Source organism: Octodon degus, unplaced genomic scaffold, assembly GCF_000260255.1.
Source record: "Octodon degus isolate 3935 unplaced genomic scaffold, OctDeg1.0 scaffold00151, whole genome shotgun sequence".
Taxonomy (NCBI): domain Eukaryota; kingdom Metazoa; phylum Chordata; class Mammalia; order Rodentia; family Octodontidae; genus Octodon; species Octodon degus.
The window spans coordinates 783,317-804,360 of NW_004524727.1; the positions used below are offsets into that span (position 1 = coordinate 783,317).

The 21,044-nt window shown below is 50.4% G+C and overlaps 2 protein-coding genes across 4 annotated transcripts in view; one reads left to right on the top strand and one right to left on the bottom strand.

Moving 5' to 3' along the window:
- The window catches only part of Asap2 (ArfGAP with SH3 domain, ankyrin repeat and PH domain 2), a 153,978-nt gene extending 145,004 nt beyond the window's left edge, over positions 1-8,974 (top strand). For all 3 annotated transcript variants that reach the window (XM_023702400.1, XM_004642314.2, XM_023702401.1), the window contains 5 exons: positions 1,108-1,267; positions 4,902-4,951; positions 5,437-5,507; positions 5,765-5,887; positions 6,397-8,974. In XM_023702400.1, the coding sequence (XP_023558168.1) occupies positions 1,108-1,267; positions 4,902-4,951; positions 5,437-5,507; positions 5,765-5,887; positions 6,397-6,471 (479 nt within the window). In that variant the 3' untranslated portion in view covers positions 6,472-8,974. The remainder of the gene's footprint in view (positions 1-1,107; positions 1,268-4,901; positions 4,952-5,436; positions 5,508-5,764; positions 5,888-6,396) is intronic.
- Positions 8,975-9,204: 230 nt separating this feature from the next.
- Itgb1bp1 (integrin subunit beta 1 binding protein 1) lies at positions 9,205-20,960 on the bottom strand. The gene is made up of 8 exons (XM_004642316.2): positions 20,824-20,960; positions 17,975-18,074; positions 15,953-16,056; positions 14,715-14,793; positions 13,547-13,683; positions 11,359-11,451; positions 10,280-10,429; positions 9,205-9,858 (listed from the first exon to the last, which is right to left on the bottom strand). Exons 3-8 carry the CDS (start codon positions 16,022-16,024, stop codon positions 9,787-9,789), a joined length of 603 nt encoding a protein of 200 aa, XP_004642373.1. The 5' UTR covers positions 16,025-16,056; positions 17,975-18,074; positions 20,824-20,960; the 3' UTR covers positions 9,205-9,786.
- Between the last annotated feature and the right edge of the window lie 84 nt (positions 20,961-21,044).

Here is a 21,044-nt window from a genome sequence, read left to right on the forward strand (position 1 = left end):
CCTAGAACTGGCCTGTCTGCCTAAGCTGTGACGGGGGAGTCCTGCAAGTCTAGGGGTTCCTGTTTGCCATGTAGAGAGGACTCTTCGGCCAGGGTGCTTGTGGCTTCCTTTACATAGTTAAATAGCTAGCCATGGTGGGGCACACCTGTAACCCAGCATTCAAGAGGCTGAGGCAGGAGGATCTCAAGTTCAAGGCCAACCCGGGCTATGTGGTGAGTTCCTGGTTGACCTTGACATAGACTGTGTCTCTAAAAAGTTTATTTAAGAAGTGGCTCAGCCACTTTGAATGCTGTGTGAGCAGTCACTAGTGTCAGCCAGGGGCAGTGTGGTGGGGGGAGTACAGGTCCAGCTGAGACACCCTCAGGGCGATCAGCAGGGGACTCAATCAGCCTCTCAGGCTGCTGTCCCTGGGCTGATGAAAGAGCTGGAATCTGTTTTTGGCTTAACAGTGGGAAAAAAAGAAGAGCTAGGCATGCCTGTCATCCCAGCACTTGGGAGGCTGAGGCAGGATTGCTACAAGTTTGAGACCAGACTGGGCTACATAGCGAGGTCAAGGCCAGCCTGATCTGTATAATGAAATTCTGCCTTAAAAAAAAGAAAAGAAAGAAAAAAAGAAAAGCAAGACCATAGACTCCTTCATTTTTTCCAACCTCATGGTCCCTCTTTGGTCACCAAAGACCTGGTCCTCACTGATTTGTCCGTGCCTGTGTTAGCTCCCATCCTGAGACAGCCACCACACGTGAGGGATGGCACTTCCCCTCCGAGACTGGGGAATGAGCACCTTCTCTGCTTGCCCATGGCCCAGGGACCTTGATGGGGCTGCACTCACAGTCCCCAAACACGGCCCTGCTGGGCATCCTGGTAGGATGGGCAGGGCCTCAGTGGTGCTAGGCCAGCTCGGGCAAGGCCCAGCTGGCACTTGATCCAGGCTCTGCTCCCAGGTCCTCACTGAACAGAAGGGTCCCATTGTACCTTGGGGCCTAAGCTGGCTGGTTTTCAGAGATTGGGCAAGGGGTCAGACAGGAGTGTGTCTTGGGGGAGAGGTCTTGGGCAGAGCTGGGTGCATAGCGCAGAAGCTGAATCTCCACCTCTCGCTCCTCTCTGCAGATCCCCTGACCTCAACACCACCCCCTTCTGTGGCGAAGCCACCCGGTGTGCTGGACGCCCTGGGTCAACCGAGCAAGTCTGCACCATCCTCAGCCTCGCAGAGCAAACCCCTGCCACCCCAGCCACCCAGCCGTTTGCAGCAAAAGAAGCCAGTGCCCGGGTAAGTGCTGCCCCAGCCCCCTGCGCCCAAGGGCTTCCAGTGATGGGCCATTCCTCCACCTGCCTGGGGTGTGTGTGTGTGTGTGTGTGTGTGTGTGTGTGTGTGTGTGTGTGTTGAACTAGGATTTGGGTATGTAGTTCATGCTGGCCTAGAATTTACACTGGTCGTGAACCTATAGCAATCTTCCTGCCTCAGCCACCTGAATGCTGGGACTATAGGCATGTGCACCATCACACCTAGTGTGGCCTCTCTCAGAACACTGGGAAACACTCCCATCCCCAATACACACACACACACACACACACACACACACACACACACACACCCCTGCCTCCATAGCTTGAGGACAAGTGTAGTGTCATTTGTATCTCAAAGGGGTTAAAGTACCTGCTTCAAGACATTTCAGCTATGGAAACTTACAAAAGGATATCTTGAAACCATACAACAGGGAGCAAGGGAGATAGCTCAGTGGAATTAGTGCTGTGCCTGGCAAGCACAAGGTCCTGAGTTCAATCCTGGTACCACCAAAACAAACCCCCCCCCCAAAAAAAATTCTAAATTCAGTATAATGAGTCGCTAGCTCACAAACATTTGAGTGGCACATTTCACAGGTGTGCTGTGTAAGACTCACTCTCGTCAGAGGACAAGCAAAATAGACTTCCAAAGGTTGTCCCAGGACAGAACTTGCTCATGAGTCAGGACTCACTGTCTTATCTCTGTACTCTGGTTTTGTTCATTTTGTGCAGTCTGGAGTGGAACTGAGTTAGACTTTTGGGTTGGGTGGTGCAGACACTGGTATGTGGATGTGGGCCCTCCAGGCTCTGCCTGCTGCCCACTGGAAGGATTCTTGGGGCCCAGGAGCCGACATGGGCCTCCTTGGACACAGCGCCACCAGCAGTCACTCCTCACACCTGTTCTGGGCTTCGCCACTTGTCAGAACAAAGTCATTTTTTAGTTCTTCCCCCTAAAACCAGCTCTGTCTGTTGGACAGCGTGTTCGGGGTTTTTTTTTGTGGAAATGCTGTCAAGAAGCCTGCATCTAGGTGCTAAGTAGAACCAGGAAATGCACATGTGCGCATACTGTGCTAGCGTGCGTGCCTGCGTGCACCCCTATACATGGATACACATACAGGCCTGTAAGTCTGTATTCTGGTTTTGTTTTTTGCAGTACTGGGAGTGTAAGCCAGGGAACACTAAGCTACATTCCCAGTGCTTAGAAAACCTGCAGAACTTTTTATGAGCTACTTTGCAAGGCATTTTTCTAAGTACAGTATGCGTGTCATGCCTGCATGCCTCGTCTCAGAGGTGGAAATTACTGAGTGGTTGTTGTAGTCAATTTGCAAAGGAGACAGTTTAATACAGGACGCATCATTTATAGCATTATTTTATAGTAGCCACCCAAAGAGTCAAGTACAAATGAGTGCAAGAAATCTGTCCACACACTGAAGACCCAGAGAATCCAGCTGAGGGCCTGCAGTCCATGGCAGTATCCCGCATGAGTCCCACCGACGACCTAGAGTCCTTGGCAGTGCCTCCCCTAGTCCAGCCAGCGGCCTAGAGCCCACAAGGTCTTGTGCAAGTCTATTTCACGCCTCTGCACTTGGAAGACCTAAAAGTCAGCAGTAGAAGCTGGAAGGTCTGCAGCAGCAGGCTAAGGGATGTGCACTGGAGCCAGAAAGCAATGCTCAAGGAAAGACCAGAGCTCCCCCAAAGAGAACCAGAGCCCTCCTCAGTGACAGCAAGGATCGAGCTGCTCCGGAGACAAGAGTAGCCGAGTTTATGTCAGGAACACCAGCGTGATTCTCCTGGAGAGTCAACAGCACACCCTTTTCCCCTCCAGTTCTCCTTTATATTTTGTTGGCAGCAGTCCTCAGGTGGGCACCTGGACTCCAGCACCATCTAACCCAGTTCAAGTGGGTGTTCTGAGCTGACCACCAGGCAGACAGCGCCGTGGGGCTGCCCTGAACGGGCAAGAGTGCTTACCTCTGCACCACACAGCCACCCTCGGGCTGTGCTGTGAGGGGTCTAGGCTGCATTGAGTCCTGTCGCTCCTCGTGCTGTCTCCCAATGAGGGCTTTCAAGCTGCTGTTGCTGTTGTTGGGGAGGCCGAGTCGCGTCACAAAGCTCTGAGTGAGAAATAGCTGGGTCTGGGCACCCGCCATGTACCTGCACATGGGGTGCTGGCTGGCATGTGTGAGGCCACGTGTGGGATCTGGCCATGGGGCAGGAGCGCAGAGCTGGTGATGACACTGGGCGGCTGTAGGGTCGATTCCCAGAGGAGCCCGAAGGTGGCTGAGTCACCATGGAAACCCTGGCCCTCCCCATCTTAATTCTGACCATGGGCCAATCTGATGGCACAAGGCTGCTGGCTGGTTGCATCCACCACCTGTTGCTCTGTGGTCCATGAGCCCTCAGTGGCTCCCAGACTTCAAAATGGTTGAAAGCAAGCAAAAGGAGACTGCTACATGACATGGGGGAATTATGTGGCATTTAGGCTTCAGGGTCATAGATGAGGTCTGCTGGGCATGTGGCCATGTGTATTCATGCAGCTCCTGTGGCTGCTGGCCTCCTCAGTCACTCATAGCCCAGGCAGTTGACCTCACAGCCCACAAATCCTGAAAAACTCACCACTTGACCCTTTGAAGAAAGACACTGCAGACAGTGGTCTGCTGGGAGCGTTTGGCGCTGGGGTGACTCCCGGCCATCAGGCTGGGGTCAGCCTCATGATGTCTGCTGAGGCGTGTACACCCAGAGAGGATGGAGATTAAACGATGGCACCATATTTCGTGGGCCTCCTTTTTAGGCCTTTTCAGTTCCTTAAAAATAAGAACAGATGGTACTGGGTGTGGTGGGACACATCTGTAATCCCAGCACTGAGGAGGCTGAGGATCACTGTGACTTCAAGGCCAGCCTAGGCTACCTAGCAAGATCCTCTCTTTTCAGAAAAGTAAGAATAAAACTAGCCGTTATGATTTCTTGCCTTGGTTCTTTTTTTTTTTTGCAGAACCTGGGATTGAACTCAGGCCCTTGCACTTGCCCGGGAAGCGCTTATTCCACTGCGCCATGTCCCCGGCCCCTTCCCCCTGGTTCTTGAGACTGCAGACACCAAGACTCAGACGGGCAGGTCTCAGGCAGCAGGGAAGGGACGTGCGGTGGAAAGAACCCCAGCTGGCTTCCTCCCAGCCTCCTCTGCACAGAGTTCTCTTGCCCATTGAGCTTTGTCCTTGCCCTTATTTCTGCTGAGCGTGTCTTCACAAAGCCGCCCCTGTATTCTCAGGCTACGTAGCTCTCTCGGGAGCCTGCACCACGTGGCCATGCTGGAGCTGGAGCTGGAGCGCACCAGGCAGGCCTGGCCCTGCAGTCATACTGCTTCCCAGCAGCAGCGCCTGTGGTGCTGGGCCAGGTCCTGGCTCCACAGGGGCAGGAGAGATACAGGCAGGGGCGCTGTGGAGGAGCCCCAGCTTTAGGATCCAGGAGCCACGGACACAGCACTCTGATGCGGGCCTTTCATCCCTTCTCCAGGACGAAAAGTGGCTGGGTGGCAGTGGGTGAAACTGGGGACAGGGCCTGGTGCTATAGGGGATGAAAATAGGGCAGCAACCTTTGCATGAGTAAGTCTGCTTTCTCCTCTACAGGGCCGACAAGCCGACCCTGCTGGGCAGCAAAGGCCAGCCAAGAGGACCGGGTAATTGTTGACTTTTTATTTTTATTGGCCTACATGTACAGTACCCAGTGATCCAGTCCTCCAGGGAGTGGATCCATGCATACAAGCATCTTAATTCTTTTTACCTCCCTTTTGAGAATGAGCTTGTGAGCTACCATGGGTTGTGCCCTTTCATTATTTGCTATGAGGCGGGGTTTGTTTCTGCTCAGCTTGCAGGAGGCAGATTCTAGGCAGGAGCTTGGCCTGGCTGCCGACAGCCTCTTTGGGACCCGGGCTCTTGTTCTGAGCTTGGGGCCTCCTCTTTGCTGTGAGTTCCCACTTAAATGCCCATTATGCACACTCTGGAAAGGCAGAAGGGTCTGTGGACTTTTGGGGGTCCTACATGAGCTTTAGTTCAGGCCTTACCCTGGCTCCTGTGGTCACTGCTTCCTCCCATGGTACGAGCCATGAGGCACCTGGTAGACATGCTCTCTTCAGCACTAAAACAGTTGTTCTCTCCGGAACAGAAGCTGCGGGTCCCCTGCCCAATGCTGCAGCCCTGCAGCCACCGGCACCCATGCCCAGGAAGTCTCAGGCGGTGAGTGGACACCTTGCTCTCCTACCCTGTCTGAACCATGAGGTCCATGCCCAACTCCTTCCACTTCCCCAGCCGGTCAGGGGCCACTGGGAGCTTGTTGTATCATTCCTGGCTTTGTCCAAGGCCGTTGTTAGCTGAGGCTCCCGTTCGTCTCCCTGATCTGGAACTGCACTGAGCTGCACTCCCTGGGCTTGGGCCAGACCAGAAGCCTGTGTCAGGCCTCTGTCCCCCAACCTCTGTCCCCCATCCTGGCACAGGCCAAAGTGAAGCCCAAGCGGGTCAAAGCGCTTTATAACTGCATGGCCGACAACCCAGATGAGCTGACCTTCTCTGAAGGGGACGTGATCATTGTGGATGGGGAGGAGGACCAGGAGTGGTGGGTAAGTCCAGCTGTGCCCACCTCATGATGACCTTCCCCCAACCCCCCCAGCTCTACCTGCACCATTGTCCTAGCACCCCAGGTTCCCTAGCTGGATGTACCTCCAAGAGCCCTGGCTCATCTCCATGTGGTGGGTAGTGTCCAGAGCATACACAAGGGCCCGAGACAAGACCCCTGTTCCTTGGGGCCCTGTGTGGGGCTGGAGCAGGCACTGGAGATGTGGGGAACCCTCAGGGCCCTGGATTCAGCCTCAGTCCCTGTCCCCATCCCTAACAGAGCCTTGGTGCTCTAGCTTGAGATCTGTACCTCTAGGGCCCTGTAGCCAAGACTCCTCCCATCTTTCTAGGGGATGAAAAAGCATCTGTCAGCCAGGCTGCCTCCCCACCAGCTTGCTGAGCCTGGGAGGCTGCAGACCTATAGCTGTGTCCTCACATGAGACCCTTGGGAACGAACCTCTTCTCCTACCAAGTGCCCGCCAGGAGTCATAACCATGAGCTTTGGTCATTCCAGATCGGCCACATTGAGGGAGATGCCAGCCGCAAAGGAGCCTTCCCTGTGTCATTCGTGCACTTTATCGCTGACTGAATTGCCATCAAACACAGCCTTTCCTCAGCTGTCTTGTTCTGGACTCATCCTTGGTACCAAAACTTTCTCCACGTCACCACCCTCACTGAGCGCACTGCAGAGCAGCAGGTTCTCTGTCTTCCCACCGTTGTTTTAAAACCCTGAAGGTGATTTTTACATTTAAATGAATTGTTTTTGTATTTTACAATTTTGATGAAATGTTGCTCTACTTTCAGTAGGGAAGACTAAGTTTCCTAAGGTGAAATGAAAAGTTATTTTAATTACATAATCAAGATTTGGCCTTGACAGGGAGCTAACACTAAAATGTTGAAATGAAGACAATTGGAATTCTTCCTGCTTTCCTTGGTCCATCTGATTTTAGAGTTATTATTTTAAGAAGCCAATAAACTGCCACTCTAAATAAAAGCCCACAGCCAGCCACACATGGTGGCACAGGCCTGTCATCCCAGCATGCTGGGAGTGTGAGGCAGCTGGATCCCAAGTTTGCCCCAGCCAAGGCAGCTTAGCCATTTACTAAGACCCTGTCTCAAAAATAAATAGATAAATAAATAAATAAAAAAGAGCCAGGAATGTAAGCTCAGTGCAAAGACGCTGAGTTCAATTTCAAGTCCTTAGCAGGGAGAAATGAAAATATTTTATGGCATGTGCAATTATGTGAAGTTCAGATTGCACTGCTCGTGAGCCAGGCTGTGTCCACAACCATGCTTAGGATTCCTGTCCGTTCCCCTTTAAAGATACATACTCCCCGCAAACCCACTCAATGTCTGCAAAAGCAGCTTGGGGATTTACACCTCAACAACCTTCCTCCATGCCCTGCCCTGCACGTGACCCGTGTCATGAACAGTCACACTCAGCCAAGCTTCTGGTGGCCCCTGACACCCTACAGGAATAGTTCATTTCCTTTCCTGGTTATAGCAAACCACTTCACGGATTGAGTGAAAACCAGTGATGAACTGCAGAAGTTATTTAACGCAGCTGATGTGCTTTCTGTGTTCCCCCATTTGCCTCGGTTCCCCCAGGTCACGAAGCAGCAGTGCTCCTGCTGCTCTCTGCCTCGTGTGCCACTGGCTACCCTTTCTAGCCCCCAACAACGTCCCTAGCTTAGCGTCTCATATCTATAGAATACTTGGATGGAATGGTCACTCCCGTCTTGACATGTACTTGTCCATTTGTACTCAAGAACTGTCAGAAATCAAGGTCCCGGGAATGCAGTGCTCCCACACACCCATCTGCCTACTTAAGGCCATGGATGTCACTTAACCTACACTACTGGGGGAGGGGGAGGGGGTTAGGTTGTGTAAGAAAATCCCACCTCATTAGCATAATGAACTTGACTGTCACACCTCTACTGGTCATTGTATCAGATCCATAGTCGGAGGGAAAGCTTGGCCATCTTTCGGAATAAGCAGGCCTGTGATGCCCACTTGGAACTTTGAATGAAGTAAAGGGATAACGTAATAGGTGCATAGGTGCAGGAAGCAAGGTGACCACGCCATGTGGCATTAGTTGCAAAGGCTCATTTGATCAAAGCAGCAGTCTTCAGGGTGCAAGACTCGTAAGTGTGGAGTTTTAAAACAAATTTTTTTTTTTTTTGTCATTGTTCACCCTGATAAAGAATGAACAAACTGGAATGTTTTAGGATGTCGTATAGCCGTTGCTTTTTGCCTTTCAACATTCCAGGTAAATATGTATTAGACCTATAAAGTCTTTTTGTTTTTAAAGCACTACACCTAATTTCACTACTTGTTACTTTCCGCTCTTTGAACCCTTTGTTGAGTCAGTTTTCTGAGATTTAGGAGCATGAGCACGTGCATCAGGCACTGCGCACGGCTCCGTGTTTCTGACGCCTGGCGCCAGTGATGTGAGAAATCAAGCTGATTCACATCAGCACTCGAACTCCAGCCCCAAACTCGGCTTCCAGCCCACTGGCACAGACATGCCCGGGAAGTATTTTCCCAGCCAACAACTTGGTGGCGCTTACAAGGAGCCATGCGTGGCAGACAGGCCTCTTGCCCAAGGAGAGATCCTATTTACATCCCCTTAATCTTTTGCGAGTTATTTGCTCTTGGCAAACTGGAAAGAAAGGAAAAAAGAAAAAGCAAACCTGAGAGAAAGGAGACACTGTAGATATCTATTTATATTTAAAGTTTACATTTCATATGAACTTCAGCAGCAGGGTTCTGCCGTCTGTGTCAGCTCCCATGGATCTGACCTGCAGGGAGGCAGGCGGCTCTGCAATCAGGTGGCAGCAGGTAGCTCCTGCGGTCGGAGGGTGGCTCGCTATGCAGCCTGGATGATGCGATTTTGAGATGTATTATATTCAGTCCACTCACTCAATGACTTCGGTCTAGTTGCAGCGCAACTGTATATATTGTATAACTGAAATTGATTATTTTCATTGTTCTTACCACAGTGATTTATAATTAGAGCATGTTTAATAAAGTTGACTCTCCTTGTCAACAAGTCATTTGACTGGAAGAAAAATAAAGTACTTTTAAATGGATACAGTTTTATTTCTAATGTTTTTAGTCTTTAAAGGTATTGATGAGCTGTTCTAATGTTTTTAGTCTTCAAAGGCACTTTGCCTGCTGAGGCAGATGAAGGGGCTGGAAGTTTCATCCCCTGGCCTGCCAGCCGGCCCTGCCCCCAGGGCTCACTGAGATGAGATTGAGACTGGGCTTGGTGGCGAATGCCTGTAATCCCAGCACTTGGGAGGCTGTAAACAGAAGGATCACTAAGAGTCCGATCTCCACAGTGGGACTTTGTACACCCTGTCCTAGATACAAAAAAAAAAAAAGTACACTTGTACACTGTCTTGTACACTTGTACATTTAGATCCTGTAAATGCTACTTTTAGCACAAGCAAGTGGTATTCTGAGATTCTTTTTAACACTGAGGTTTAATGTGACCTGACAGTGTGCATCTGAAAACTTTCTTTACGTGACTTAAGATGCTGTCACTGCCCCACCTCCACCTTCGGGCAGTGACATCTTGTCCCTGGGAGGCCACACTGGCAAGGGCAGGCTTCACTGTGGTCCAAGGTGTGATTACAGTGAACTTCTGGGGCACTTAATTACATTCTCAAATGAAGGTTTCCTTTTATCCCAGAAAACAGTCCACTGAGCATTAACTCATTGTATATTTTAATGTGATTTTAAAAAATGACTGGTATATTATACATTGCACTTCCTTTGGAGAACTGGGCCAGCACTTCCCTTCCTGTTTCCCTAAGAGTTCAGCATCACAGATGGAAAACACAACAATTTTGAAAGCAGCTGGACATTCAGATGAGGCTGGCTCTTGCCGGGCTAGAGTTCAGGACTTCTCCGAGGTCAACACAGAGTCAAACGCACTGGATAAAACCTTGCAGATGGCTTGTGCTTGCTCCTGTGTTACAGAAAAGATTCTGTGAGGGCAGAGTCGACACATCTTGTCCCGGGCTTCCTGAGGTCAACAGTCACGTCCATCCCTCCCAAACCTGAGCATCCCACACACCTGTGCAGGCGCACCCGATATACAGCCTGCATCCCCCCCAGAGCAAAGGGTAGACACTGGCGGCACCGTGGAGGGTGCCTGGCCACACACTGCTTATGTCACCTAGCTGAGAGATAATCCTGGGCGGAAGCAGATGCTTCGCAGCCTGAGCCAGGGCAAGCAGCCAGCTGGCCCGGCCTCTGGGAACCATTCAATCTGAGCTGGTATGGGTCCTGTTACCATGGGCTCCCCCCGCCTGTGAGAGGGTGTGAAAAGCTTCACTGTTGCCACTTGGTGACTCCAGGGACCCCGCCAGGGTGACCAAAGCCCTCACCAGGCTGCTGCACTGGTAAACCCACAGGCTGTACTCCTCATTGCTGGCATCTGTAGTCTTGAGAGCCAGCAAGCTCTTGCCTGCGCCCAGGCCATCATCGTAGCATACCATGCGCATGATCAGGTACAGAGCGTGCCGGTGCAGCACATCCTGCAGAAACCCGAGACAGATGTTTAACGTCCTCGCATTCTCCATGCATGAACCATGATGCCACATGTCATGATGCAAGCCTGTAATCCCAGCTCGAAAGGTGGCCAAAGTGGGAGGCTCACAAGTGTGAGTCCCGCCTGGGCAACTCAGACCCCTTCTCAGTAAAGGGAACAGATGTAGCTCAGTGGCAGAACACCCCTGGATCTGATCCTCAACCCCGCAAAGGAGAGAGTGTTGCGAGACTTTAACCAGGACACCACAGATCGGGCAGAAAGTAGCTGGTAAAGTTTCTCACCCCAATGTACACTGGGATGCTCGGTAACAGGGCACCTTGCACTACGGATCGATCACACCTTCCAACTGAACCCCCCAAAAGATGACCAGAGGGTGTGAGCTGCATGCTCATCTCTGCCACTTCCCAAGGTGACAGCTACTTCTGTTTTGTTTTTGTGGTACAAGGACAGACTTGGGCTTGTGCATGCAGGGCAGTCACTGTACCTTGAACTCCACCCAGCCCTTTATTCTGTTTGAGACAAAGTCTCTTTTTCTTTTTCTTTTTCTTTTTTTTTTTGCGGTACCGGGGATTGAACTCAGGCCCTTGCACTTGCCAGGCAAGCACTTATTCTACTGAGCTGTCTCTCCGGCCCCAAGACACAGTCTCACTGTGTTACCAGACTGGCAGCGAGGCTTGGGATCCTCCTGCTTCGGTCTCCCAGATAGCTGGGATTGCAGGCCTGGGCCACTGCACTAAGCAGTGGCAGTGTGGGGTGGGGTGCAGTATGGGGACTGGTTGTGTTCACCCTAAGAAACTGATCATGCTCTAGCTCAGCCAGCAGCCAGCCACTCAAACAGGAGGCCCAACCCAATTCCACGCAACCTTCTAGGCCTGAATCGCCCAGTTCCGAAATTCCAGTCAGTTCCTTACTTACATACTGGTCCGACGTGGACACTTTGATGCCATACTTGGACACACCCATAACATATTCTTCCTCCAGTGGGACAAAAGGCAGCTTTCCATCTTGCTTTAAAGTCAAAACCATTACAACATGTACATTAAAATTCTGTTAGTCTCAAGCTGGATGAGTCCTTCTAGTATGTGCTCCTTATGATCCTACACACTTTAGACTTCGAGTACCTATTAACCAAGCACAATTTCTCTCCTAAGGGGCACTGAAAAACTCACCATTTAAACAAATGTTTGTATCCCACAAATCTAAGAATTGACATCAGTTTACTTTTTTGTTTCTTATCTTTGGGGAGTTTTTTTGGGATGGTCTCGCTATGCAGTTCAGGCTGCCATGAGCTCACTTTGTAGCCCAGGCTGATCACAAACTCCAACAATCCTGCCTCTGTCTCCCAGGTGCTAGGATTAAGGTATGGTCACCACACCCGGCCATTACTTTCTAGTTTTTTGGACATAGGGTCTTGCTAGAGTTCAGGCTGACCTTGAACTCACTACAGAGCCCCGGCTGGCCTCAAACCTATGGCAATCCTGCCTCAGCCTGCCAAGTGCTGGGATGACAGCAGTGTGCCCAGCTTGATGTCCATCTTCGTTTGCGTGTTGTTCTGTCTCAGTGTGAGCTTTAGTTCCAAAGTGAGATACCTCATAGATCTCTTAGCAGAATAAAGGTTTTTATTTAGATTCTGAAGTATAATCCTAGAGGTGTCAGGGCTTGAACCATACTTCTCAGTCATTTTCCACCCTACCCAGATGGACAGGCAGAGCTGGTGTCCCCAGGCTGAACACAAGTCCCCTTGGCTCACAAGCACATTTGCCAGCATCCTGAACTGTTTGGAAACAAATCAGGATGCGCCAGCGGGTGGTTTCCCAAGCAGGTTACCTGGCTGTATCTCCTAAGACAGAATGTGGCCTAATTTTTCTCTAAAATATATTAAGATGCAGTCAGTAGATGGAGAGGTTTCTCTGGAATAATGACAGTTACAGGAAATGAACTCTGTCCAAACACCTTAACCTTGGCTCCGCACAGTATTACGGTAACTTCTTGCTGATCATTTCTCACAGGTTTAGTGCAGTCTCAAGAATCAAAACTAAGGACACCAGAGATTACTATGCTGTTGTCACTCATGGCATCTCAACATGTATAAGTTCTTTGGCAAGATGAGTGTATCAGTCTTCTAGAAATGAAGAGGGGGCAGGGAGATGGCTCAGTAGAATAAGTGCTTGCCTGGTAAGCGCAAGGGCCTGACTGAGTTCAATCCCCAGTTCCGCAAAAATAAATAAATAAATAAATAAATAAATAAATAAATAAATAAGCAAATAAGCAAATAGAAATGAAGATTATCCTGTAGTCTGAGAGGAGACAGCAATCCTTCCTGTTTACTATTTCCCTTAGATTAAAATGGGTGCTTCTATTTGGTTGAAATGACTTGGCTCCAACTAAATGCTGGGATAAGTAATTGGGAATAAATAAAGCAGAGCACAAAGAGTTCTCTGCTAAAAGGCAAGTTAGTCTCCCTGAGTTCCCTCAGACAGAAATAACTTCCTTTACTTCCATGAAGACACAAATCACGTGTAATGCCCCATGACCTAAGAGTGTTCTTTCCTCTGGCTAGCCAGGGACATCTCATCCATCTCCTCCCACCACAGAACATGTACAAATCAGATTTTATGTGCTGACTTTGCAGCTTTGCTGTATCTTAATTTTCCTTCTAAATTTCCCTGCAGGATAACAATTTAGTTCTTACAGTCTTGACCTGGATCAATTTCTGAAACCCACCTCTGCATTGTTCCTGGAGACAGGGTCAGTGAGGGGGTGTGTTAGGTCAACACTGCCATGAATTTGCTTTCAACAACATGAAAACAGCGGACTGAGCTACAGTAAGCCTTTGCCTGATTGTCTTAAAAGTCACCATCAGTTCCTGTTTAAGCAAGGACTGATTAAGTCAGTCCTGTAAAAGCCAGCAGTTCTGTGTGTGCAGGAACAGACAGCACTGCATCTTAACACACACACCCTTGCAAGACCCCAGATGCCGGCTTGGCTTCAGCCTAAGGCATGGATGACAGTGCCACCCAGTGGCTGCCGAGTGCATCTTCAACCCTGTGTGTCCAGGCACCTAACCAGAGGCTTTAAATTGAATCTTTTAAAATTTTCTTACCTGGGCAACATCTATATAATTTATCAGGTCAAGTGGTCCTTCAAGACTTTTTCCCTCAGAAAGCTTCAGCTTCTCGATGGCACCAACATACTTTATTCGAAATTCTGCACAGGTGTCAGAATTATTGTTGCTTTGTCCTAAAGGGACAGGGAAATGGCATAAACTTCAAAAGAAATACGACCCCCGGCCCATCCCAGAGGAAAGCAGACACTGCCATTAGAATATGAATTTAAATAGTTTTCAGTACTGTGGTCTGAATTCAGGGTTTTGTACTAAGCCACACACCTACCCCCCTCTTATTTTTTTATTTTGCAACAGGTCTCATTAAGTCCCTAAATTCCCCTGGCTAGACTCAAACTTGTCATCCTGCTGCCTCAGCCTCCTGAGTTCTGGAATGACAGGCATGTGCCACCATGCCCAGCGCCAATTACTATATTTTTAATGTAGATGGACTAATGCCAGAGAAAACGTCCCTGTCTGCTATAAAATCTAGCCAACACAAAAATCACCACAAATGATTTATGATACCTGCCACACTAAGGAGACACCATGTGACTGCTTTGGGAAAGTGTTCATGTAATAAAAAAAGATGTCGCCATTTCTAATATCTTGAAAGACACCATGGACTTTACAACATTCTCCTTTACAGATTGCTCAGTCTGGGACCCTCTCCAGGAGAGAAAATGAATGTATGAAGGACATTCCCAGTCACTAGCTGCTTTGGAGCTTGGAGTACAAGCTGCCTCTAGATTTCTAATGAGCCACTGATTCTGGTGGGCAGAGTCACTTTGCAAGGGTCTATGACAACCACTAATCACTGTGTCTCTCAAGGCTTGGGGTAACTGGCTCCGTACCCACCGAGTCACCAACACAGTGCCCCATTCCCACAGAGGAAGGCTAATGTGACTCACTCTGCCCACCCCATGTCTTACAAAGCTATCTGGAAACCCCCAAGGGCTTTCCACACAATGTTCTGGCTCTGGGTCTCCCCACGAAGCCACTCGCCTGCGCAGTGCTCCAGGGTGACATTTCCCCACCCACACTGTATTTTGGCTGTTTCTAGACTCTGGGAGGTGGCAGGCACACAGGACTCGGCACACCTAGAGGTAAGGCTACACACGCACAGGGAGAAGCCGTGGCCAGGAGTTGGCCCAAGCCGTCTACGCACCTGAGCTCTTGGTGGAGTCCGTGTCGAGGCTGGCCACAGTGCTGGAGCGCGAGAGACCCCCAAGGCTGGAATCTACAGACTGAGAGACACCGACACGCAAGCCACAGTCAGAAGCCCTAGCTGCCTGCAAGCTCACCACTGAACACACAGAAATTACCATAAACTGAGCTGACACATACAAATTCTGGTCAGTTGTTCAGGAACGTGGAGGGCAATAGAGTTTTCTAAGGACATAAACCAGAGCGGACTTCAAAAGAATGTACTATAGCTGGATGCAGTGGTGCACGCCTATGAGCCCAGCACTTGGGAGGCTAAGGCAGGAGGATTTCTACAAGTTCAAGGGCAACCTGAATTACATAATCAAGACTGTGTCCACACCCCGCCCCCCAACTGCTCTTCCTGTCATACAACTCTTGTCAGCCTAAACTATTACCTCTCACACCTTACAAGATCCCTTGCTACTATTCTCCAGAATCCACACTGTGCTTTAAGGTTATTTTTATAGAACCCCAAATGAATCCTATGTAGAAAGCTAGGCAGGGTGGATGACAGAGACCAGAAGGTAAGTGAGGGGCCCAAGTTCATACGCAGTAAACAAGTGGAACTTGGAAATCTAATTCCAAACCGGTGCTCTGTGGTGTAACGGTCAGGCCAAGATTCTAAAAACCACATCAAAAAGTAGCTTATCCTATAGAACTACCATGGTTTCATAGTTTCCTTGTAAATATCTCTAGCCAGGCAGGTGTCACATGCCTGTCATCCCAGCGCTCTGCAGGCTGAGGCAGGAGGACTGCTGTGAGTTGGAGGCCAGCCTGGGCTATAGAAGCAAGTTAAGGCCAGTCTGAACTACATAGCAAGACCTTGTCTCAAAAAGCCTAATGCAAACATTCCCGCAAAGGGCATCTACTAGTCCAAGTACAGAGGTATTAACCACCGCACAGGGAAGTGAAGATCACATGCACACACGGCAAAGCCCAGAACCTATAAGACGCAGCCCTTTTGCACCTCCAGGCTGTGTCATGTCAAAAATTCTTAAAATTCTGTCATTTCCATGAGACCATATTTCTTTAATGAGTTTAATAATTTCAGAAAAATTGCCAAAACAAAATAAAATTAAGCCAAACCAAGTGTATCAGCCATGTCAAAAATGAGCCTCAGGCCCCGGGGAAGCTTGGATCACGGGGCAGTGGGACCCGGTGAGCCCCTCCCCGTGACGCCGGGAGCACCCTTCTCCCTACCTTGCTTTTTGTGCTGATTTCGCTGCTCTGGGAACTGCTACTACTGTGCCGCTTTTTGCCTTTGCGGAACATTTCTCACCATAGCGTGACACAGGGAAGGTCCCCTAGAAGAAGAAAGGTTGGTCACACCAGCATCAAGCAACACATCAGGGCTGGGGAGATGGCTCAGCACTCTAAGCACCTGTCAGGCAAGTGCAGGGACCCAGGTTCTGCATGCCGCGCCAGCCACCAAAGAGGGCGCCGTGGAGCATGCCTGTAATCCCAGCGCTGGGGAGGCTGAGAAAGGAGGATCACTACGAGTCTCAGCTGCATAGTGAGACCCTGTACCACATACATAAATAAAAGATTAAAAAAAAAAAAAAAAAAAGAACCAAAATGGGCATTGTGCTACACACCTGAGGCAGGAGGATGCCAAGTTCTGGCCCCGCCTGTACAGTTAAGCAGTTGTCACTGTGATGGCCCTGGGTTCAATCCCAAGTATATTCCTTTTACTGAAGACTGTTGGGTACCATTCAATTCTCTTCTTTCCTTTTAAGTTATGGAAAGTTGGGCTGGGCGGAGCTCTTGGTAGGGCCCTTGTCTAAGGTGTGCAAGGCCTGGTAGACCTCCCCTGGCTCCCAAAAGAATCAAACTTCTTCCCTCTCAGCTGTTTGAGGATTGGAGCCAATTAGCTCCTTTTGCTGGCTTACCGACCCCCTTCCTACTTCCTGCCTCCCACTCCACCCACTTCCTGCCACCTGCTGTGGGCTTGCCAGGCTGCGCAGGGGTGAGCTCCTCCCTTCCCAGTCCCAGGATAGCTTGACCCAGGGGCTGCCCTCCTAAGGACCTGTCTGCAGCTGCAAGGCCTGGTAAGGAGAGGATGTCAGTGTCTGTTTGTCTGCACAGACCTATTTTTTAAATGAACCAGTACCTGGGAGACATAATGACCTAAACATGCTGTTTTGCAGGCGTGCAAACAATTATTTATTTTTTCGTACCAGGAATCGAACTCAGGACCTTGTGCTTGCCAACAGGCGCTGTGCTTCTGAGCTATCTCCCCAGCCCCTGTGTGTGGATCATTATTCTTGGACAGTTAACCCGCAGGGTGTGTACCTCACAGAGTACCAAACACACACACATTTTGTCCTCACATACTTACTCTGTGACAAACTCATTTGCTCCACAGATTTTGTCTTTTTTATTTTCTGAGAGAAGGTCTTGCTGTGTAGCTTAGGCTGGCCTTGAACTCTCAGTGATCCTCCTGTCTCAGCCTCCAAGTGCTGGAATCCCAGGCATGTGCCACAACACCTCACTTGCTCCACAGATTTTATCTTTTCCATATACATATCCTTGCACTTGCCAGGCAGACACTCGTGCTGGCAAGCTATATCCCTGGCCTGATTTTATCTTTGTGTGTGTGTGTGTGTGTGTGTGTGTGTGGCATTGGGGATTGAACCCAGAGCCTTCATGCTGAGCTCCAACTTCCCCACCCCCATTTTTTTCTTTAAATTTTAGGACAAGGTGTTGCTACATTGCTGAATTGCCCAAGGGGACCTTGAACTTGAGATCCTCCTGCCCCAGTCTCCAAAAATGCTGGAGTGACAGCTGGGCACCCACTCCAAGCACTTGCAGATGTCTTTTAAGGGCCTGTTGTGAGCCACAGACTGCTGTGGCTAAGCCTGACCCTTTTTTTTTTTTTTTTTTTTGGAACCGGGGATTAGAACTCAGGCCCTTGCGCTTGCCAGGGAAGCGCTTATTCCACTGAGCCATCTCCCCGACCCAGCCTGACCCTTAAGCGGCTTCAGAGGACCAGGGAGATGGCTCAGTAGAATAAGCGCTTGCCTGGCAAGCGCAAGGGCCTGAGTTCAATCCCTGGTTCTGCCCAAAGAAAAAAAGAGGCTTTAGAAAGGTGAGTTAGATCCGCATTTTACAGAGGAGAGGGAAGCCACCCTTCATCTGTGACCACTGAGAGTTGAAGACAACAGTGGAACACACTTTGCCCCCCAGAACCCACCCCTCTAGCAGGGGTGGAACCGCACTTACTGCAGCCACTGTGTTATGGCTTCTGAAGGATTGCTGGAGAGCCGCCTGCCCTCGGCACTCTTTCATCCTGACATGGCTGGTTCTTCCAGAGACAACATTCCTGATAAAGGACAGGCAGTGGATGAAAGAAGGTACAGTCAGTGAAAGCCCTTGGTCCCGCTCAGTTTCTCTGTTAGATAGGCGCTGTAACCCAGCACTATCGGATCACCATGTTCAAGCACAGCCTGGACAACTTAGCAAGACCCCATCTCAGAAAAAAATTTAAAAAGCTGGACATGTAGCTTAGTGTGAAGCCCTGGCTCAGCTCCCACTGTTAAGGGGACAAAAAAGCTTCTCTGTATTTTCAGGTATTGCTCTGAGTTCACCTCTTCATCCATCTGCGTGGTCTGACCCCAGACCTAGAGCTCTTTAGCCAGCCACACCATCCCCTTTTTTTCTGTATTTTTTTTGGCGGAACCGGGGATTGAACTCAGGCCCTTGCGCTTACCAGGGAAGTGCTTATTCTACTGAGCCATCTCCCTGGCCCCTTTTTTCTGTATTTTTGCTTTGTGGGCAGCAAGAAAATATGAAGGGTCAGGGAACACTTCCTGGGTGCTAAGGCCATCTGTGAACAAAGCCAAAGCCCCTGACCTCAGGGAACAGTTTTAGAGGAAGTCCACGAAGCTAAAAGAAAACACATACAGCCAAGCACGATAGTATCAGCACTCGGGAAGCTGAGGCAGGAGGATCATCACGAGTTAAGAGCCAGCCTGGGCTACCTAGCGAGACCCTGTCTCCAACAAACAAAAAAGTTGGTGTAAAACCTAGTGAACACATTAAAGCACAGACCTCTGTTGGGATGTGCAAGGGAATTAGGTCAGGATCCCTGTGGATCCCCAACTTCTGTGGGGCTCAAGGCCCTACGGATGTATTTGCACAGGAGCTATAGGCCTCCTCGCCTAGACTACATCCATAGGTATCAAACACCTACTCTGCGCCCCTTAGGGAGTGTCATACATGTTCAGGACAGCACAACCCTTTTTTTCTTTTTTTGCGGTACTGGGGATTGAACTCAGGCCCTTATGCTTGCCAGGCAAGTGCTTATTCTACTGAGCCATCTCCCCGGCCCTGCAACCCTTTTGACTGCTGTCAGTCTTGGGTTTATTAAATCTGAGGATGTGGACCTTGCAAATAGGCAGCGCTAACTACACATACCAATGCATTATTTACATACATAATGATGTTAAATGACTTTTTTGGGGAGTACTGGTAATTGAACTCAGGACCTCATTCTTGTCATGTTTTGAAATGACACAAAAACTCTGATTCTATTGTTAGTGAAATCCTAAAACAACAGTAATTTAGAAATTGCTGCTCCCGGCCGGTGAGACAGCTCAGCAGACTAAGCGCCTCCTTTGGCAAGTGCAGGGACCAGGGTTCAATCCCCAGTCCTGCAAGCCGCTGCAATGAGCCAGCAACCGAGTCCAGGGGTGGTGGCACACGCCTGTAATCTCAGTGCTGGGGAAGAAAAACAGGAGGCTCACTATGAGTCCGATCTGCGTAGTAAGACCCTGTACCAATATAAATAAATAAATAAATTGCTGCTCCACAATCCCAGCACCCCCTTTTTGTATTTTTAGGGAAGGGTGTTCAGCATCGACTTGTAGTGATCAGCCTGTTTACAGCCTCCCAAGAGGCCCTGGGGGCAGGGCCGGCACCACAAGCCCATTTATTTTTATTTTAACACAGGATCTCGCCAGCTAGCTTTGAACATGTGATTCATCTGCCCCAGCCTCCTGAGCAGCTGAGATTATGTACAGGCCTGGGCCACCATACTTGGCTTTTTGCTACTTCTTTCCACATCAACCCAGAAGCCCAAAGAAAGGAGCTTCTACGGAAGCTTCTGATACCTGCTGCTATTCTGATGCATGTTCCAGAGCCTGTGAATTATCTAGTGCAAGGAATGGTGTACACAGCCTGCTCCTTACGGACCTGCCCCTCCCAGCACCCTCTCACTGCAGAAATCACTGATGGTGGAATCAGGAAATCATCAGCCCTCACAGTCCTTCAGCCTCCACTCCATCAAGCAACTGAGACCTGAGCACACCTGAAGGATGCTCAACTCCAGCTCACTCTGTCTGTGTGTCTCTCCTTCTCACTCTCCAGCTATGTAGCTCAGGCTGGCCTCGAGCTCATAGCAGCCATCCTCCTGCATCCTCCTGCATCGGCCTGCATGGCACTGGGATGACAGATGTGTGTCACGTGGGCCACCAGGTTGTGCTGTCTGTTTACAGCTCGGTTGCTCCCGGGCCTACCCAGAGTGGAGCTGGCTTATTCTCCCCTTGTGTGCACTGCACTCAGCACACTGGCTCCTGAGGACGTCTTGAGTGAGGACACCCACATGACACCCAGCACTGAGCACCTAGCAGGGTTACAGAAACCGCTGACCCTGATTCGGATCCGCGAGGCTGAAGCAGGGCAGCCGTGCTCAAAGGAGGTCCCCAGAGGCAAGGACGCGCCCAAGGTCACCAGGCTAGGGTCAGATGGCCAAGTTTAGGACCTGGACCGACACCCTGCTCGCACGTGTTCTCGCTGTGCGGGGGATGCGACAGCAAGTGACACAACCTTGTTCCAGAGCAGGGAGTGTAGAGAGAGCTCGGCCTTGTCCTGCTCCCCGGCAGCCCGACCCACGCTCCTGGGACCCCGCAACCCCTCTCCTGGCTCGCCCGCTGGGCCTGGGGACAAGGCGGTCCCCGACACTGGGTGTCCCCCAGCCCCACCCATCCGTCCTGCCCGCCGGCGCCGCCCTGGGCCGCGCTCCTGCCCGCGCCGCAGCCTGGTCCCAAGTGAGGACAGGCAGGGTCTCTCACCTGGCGTCCGCGTCCCCAGGGCCACGGCCACCTCGCCGGCCGGGAATCCGAGCGCCCTCGCCGCTACTCCAGGTCGAACTCCAGCGCCAGCTTTTCCAGTCCTCCCGACGTGTCTAGCAAGACCACGCCCTCGGAGTGCGCATGTGCGATCCTCAGAGCCCGCCCTTGGTTTCCGGACTCGGAGTTGCGCGGAACTTCTGGAGCCGCGTTCTCCAACCGGA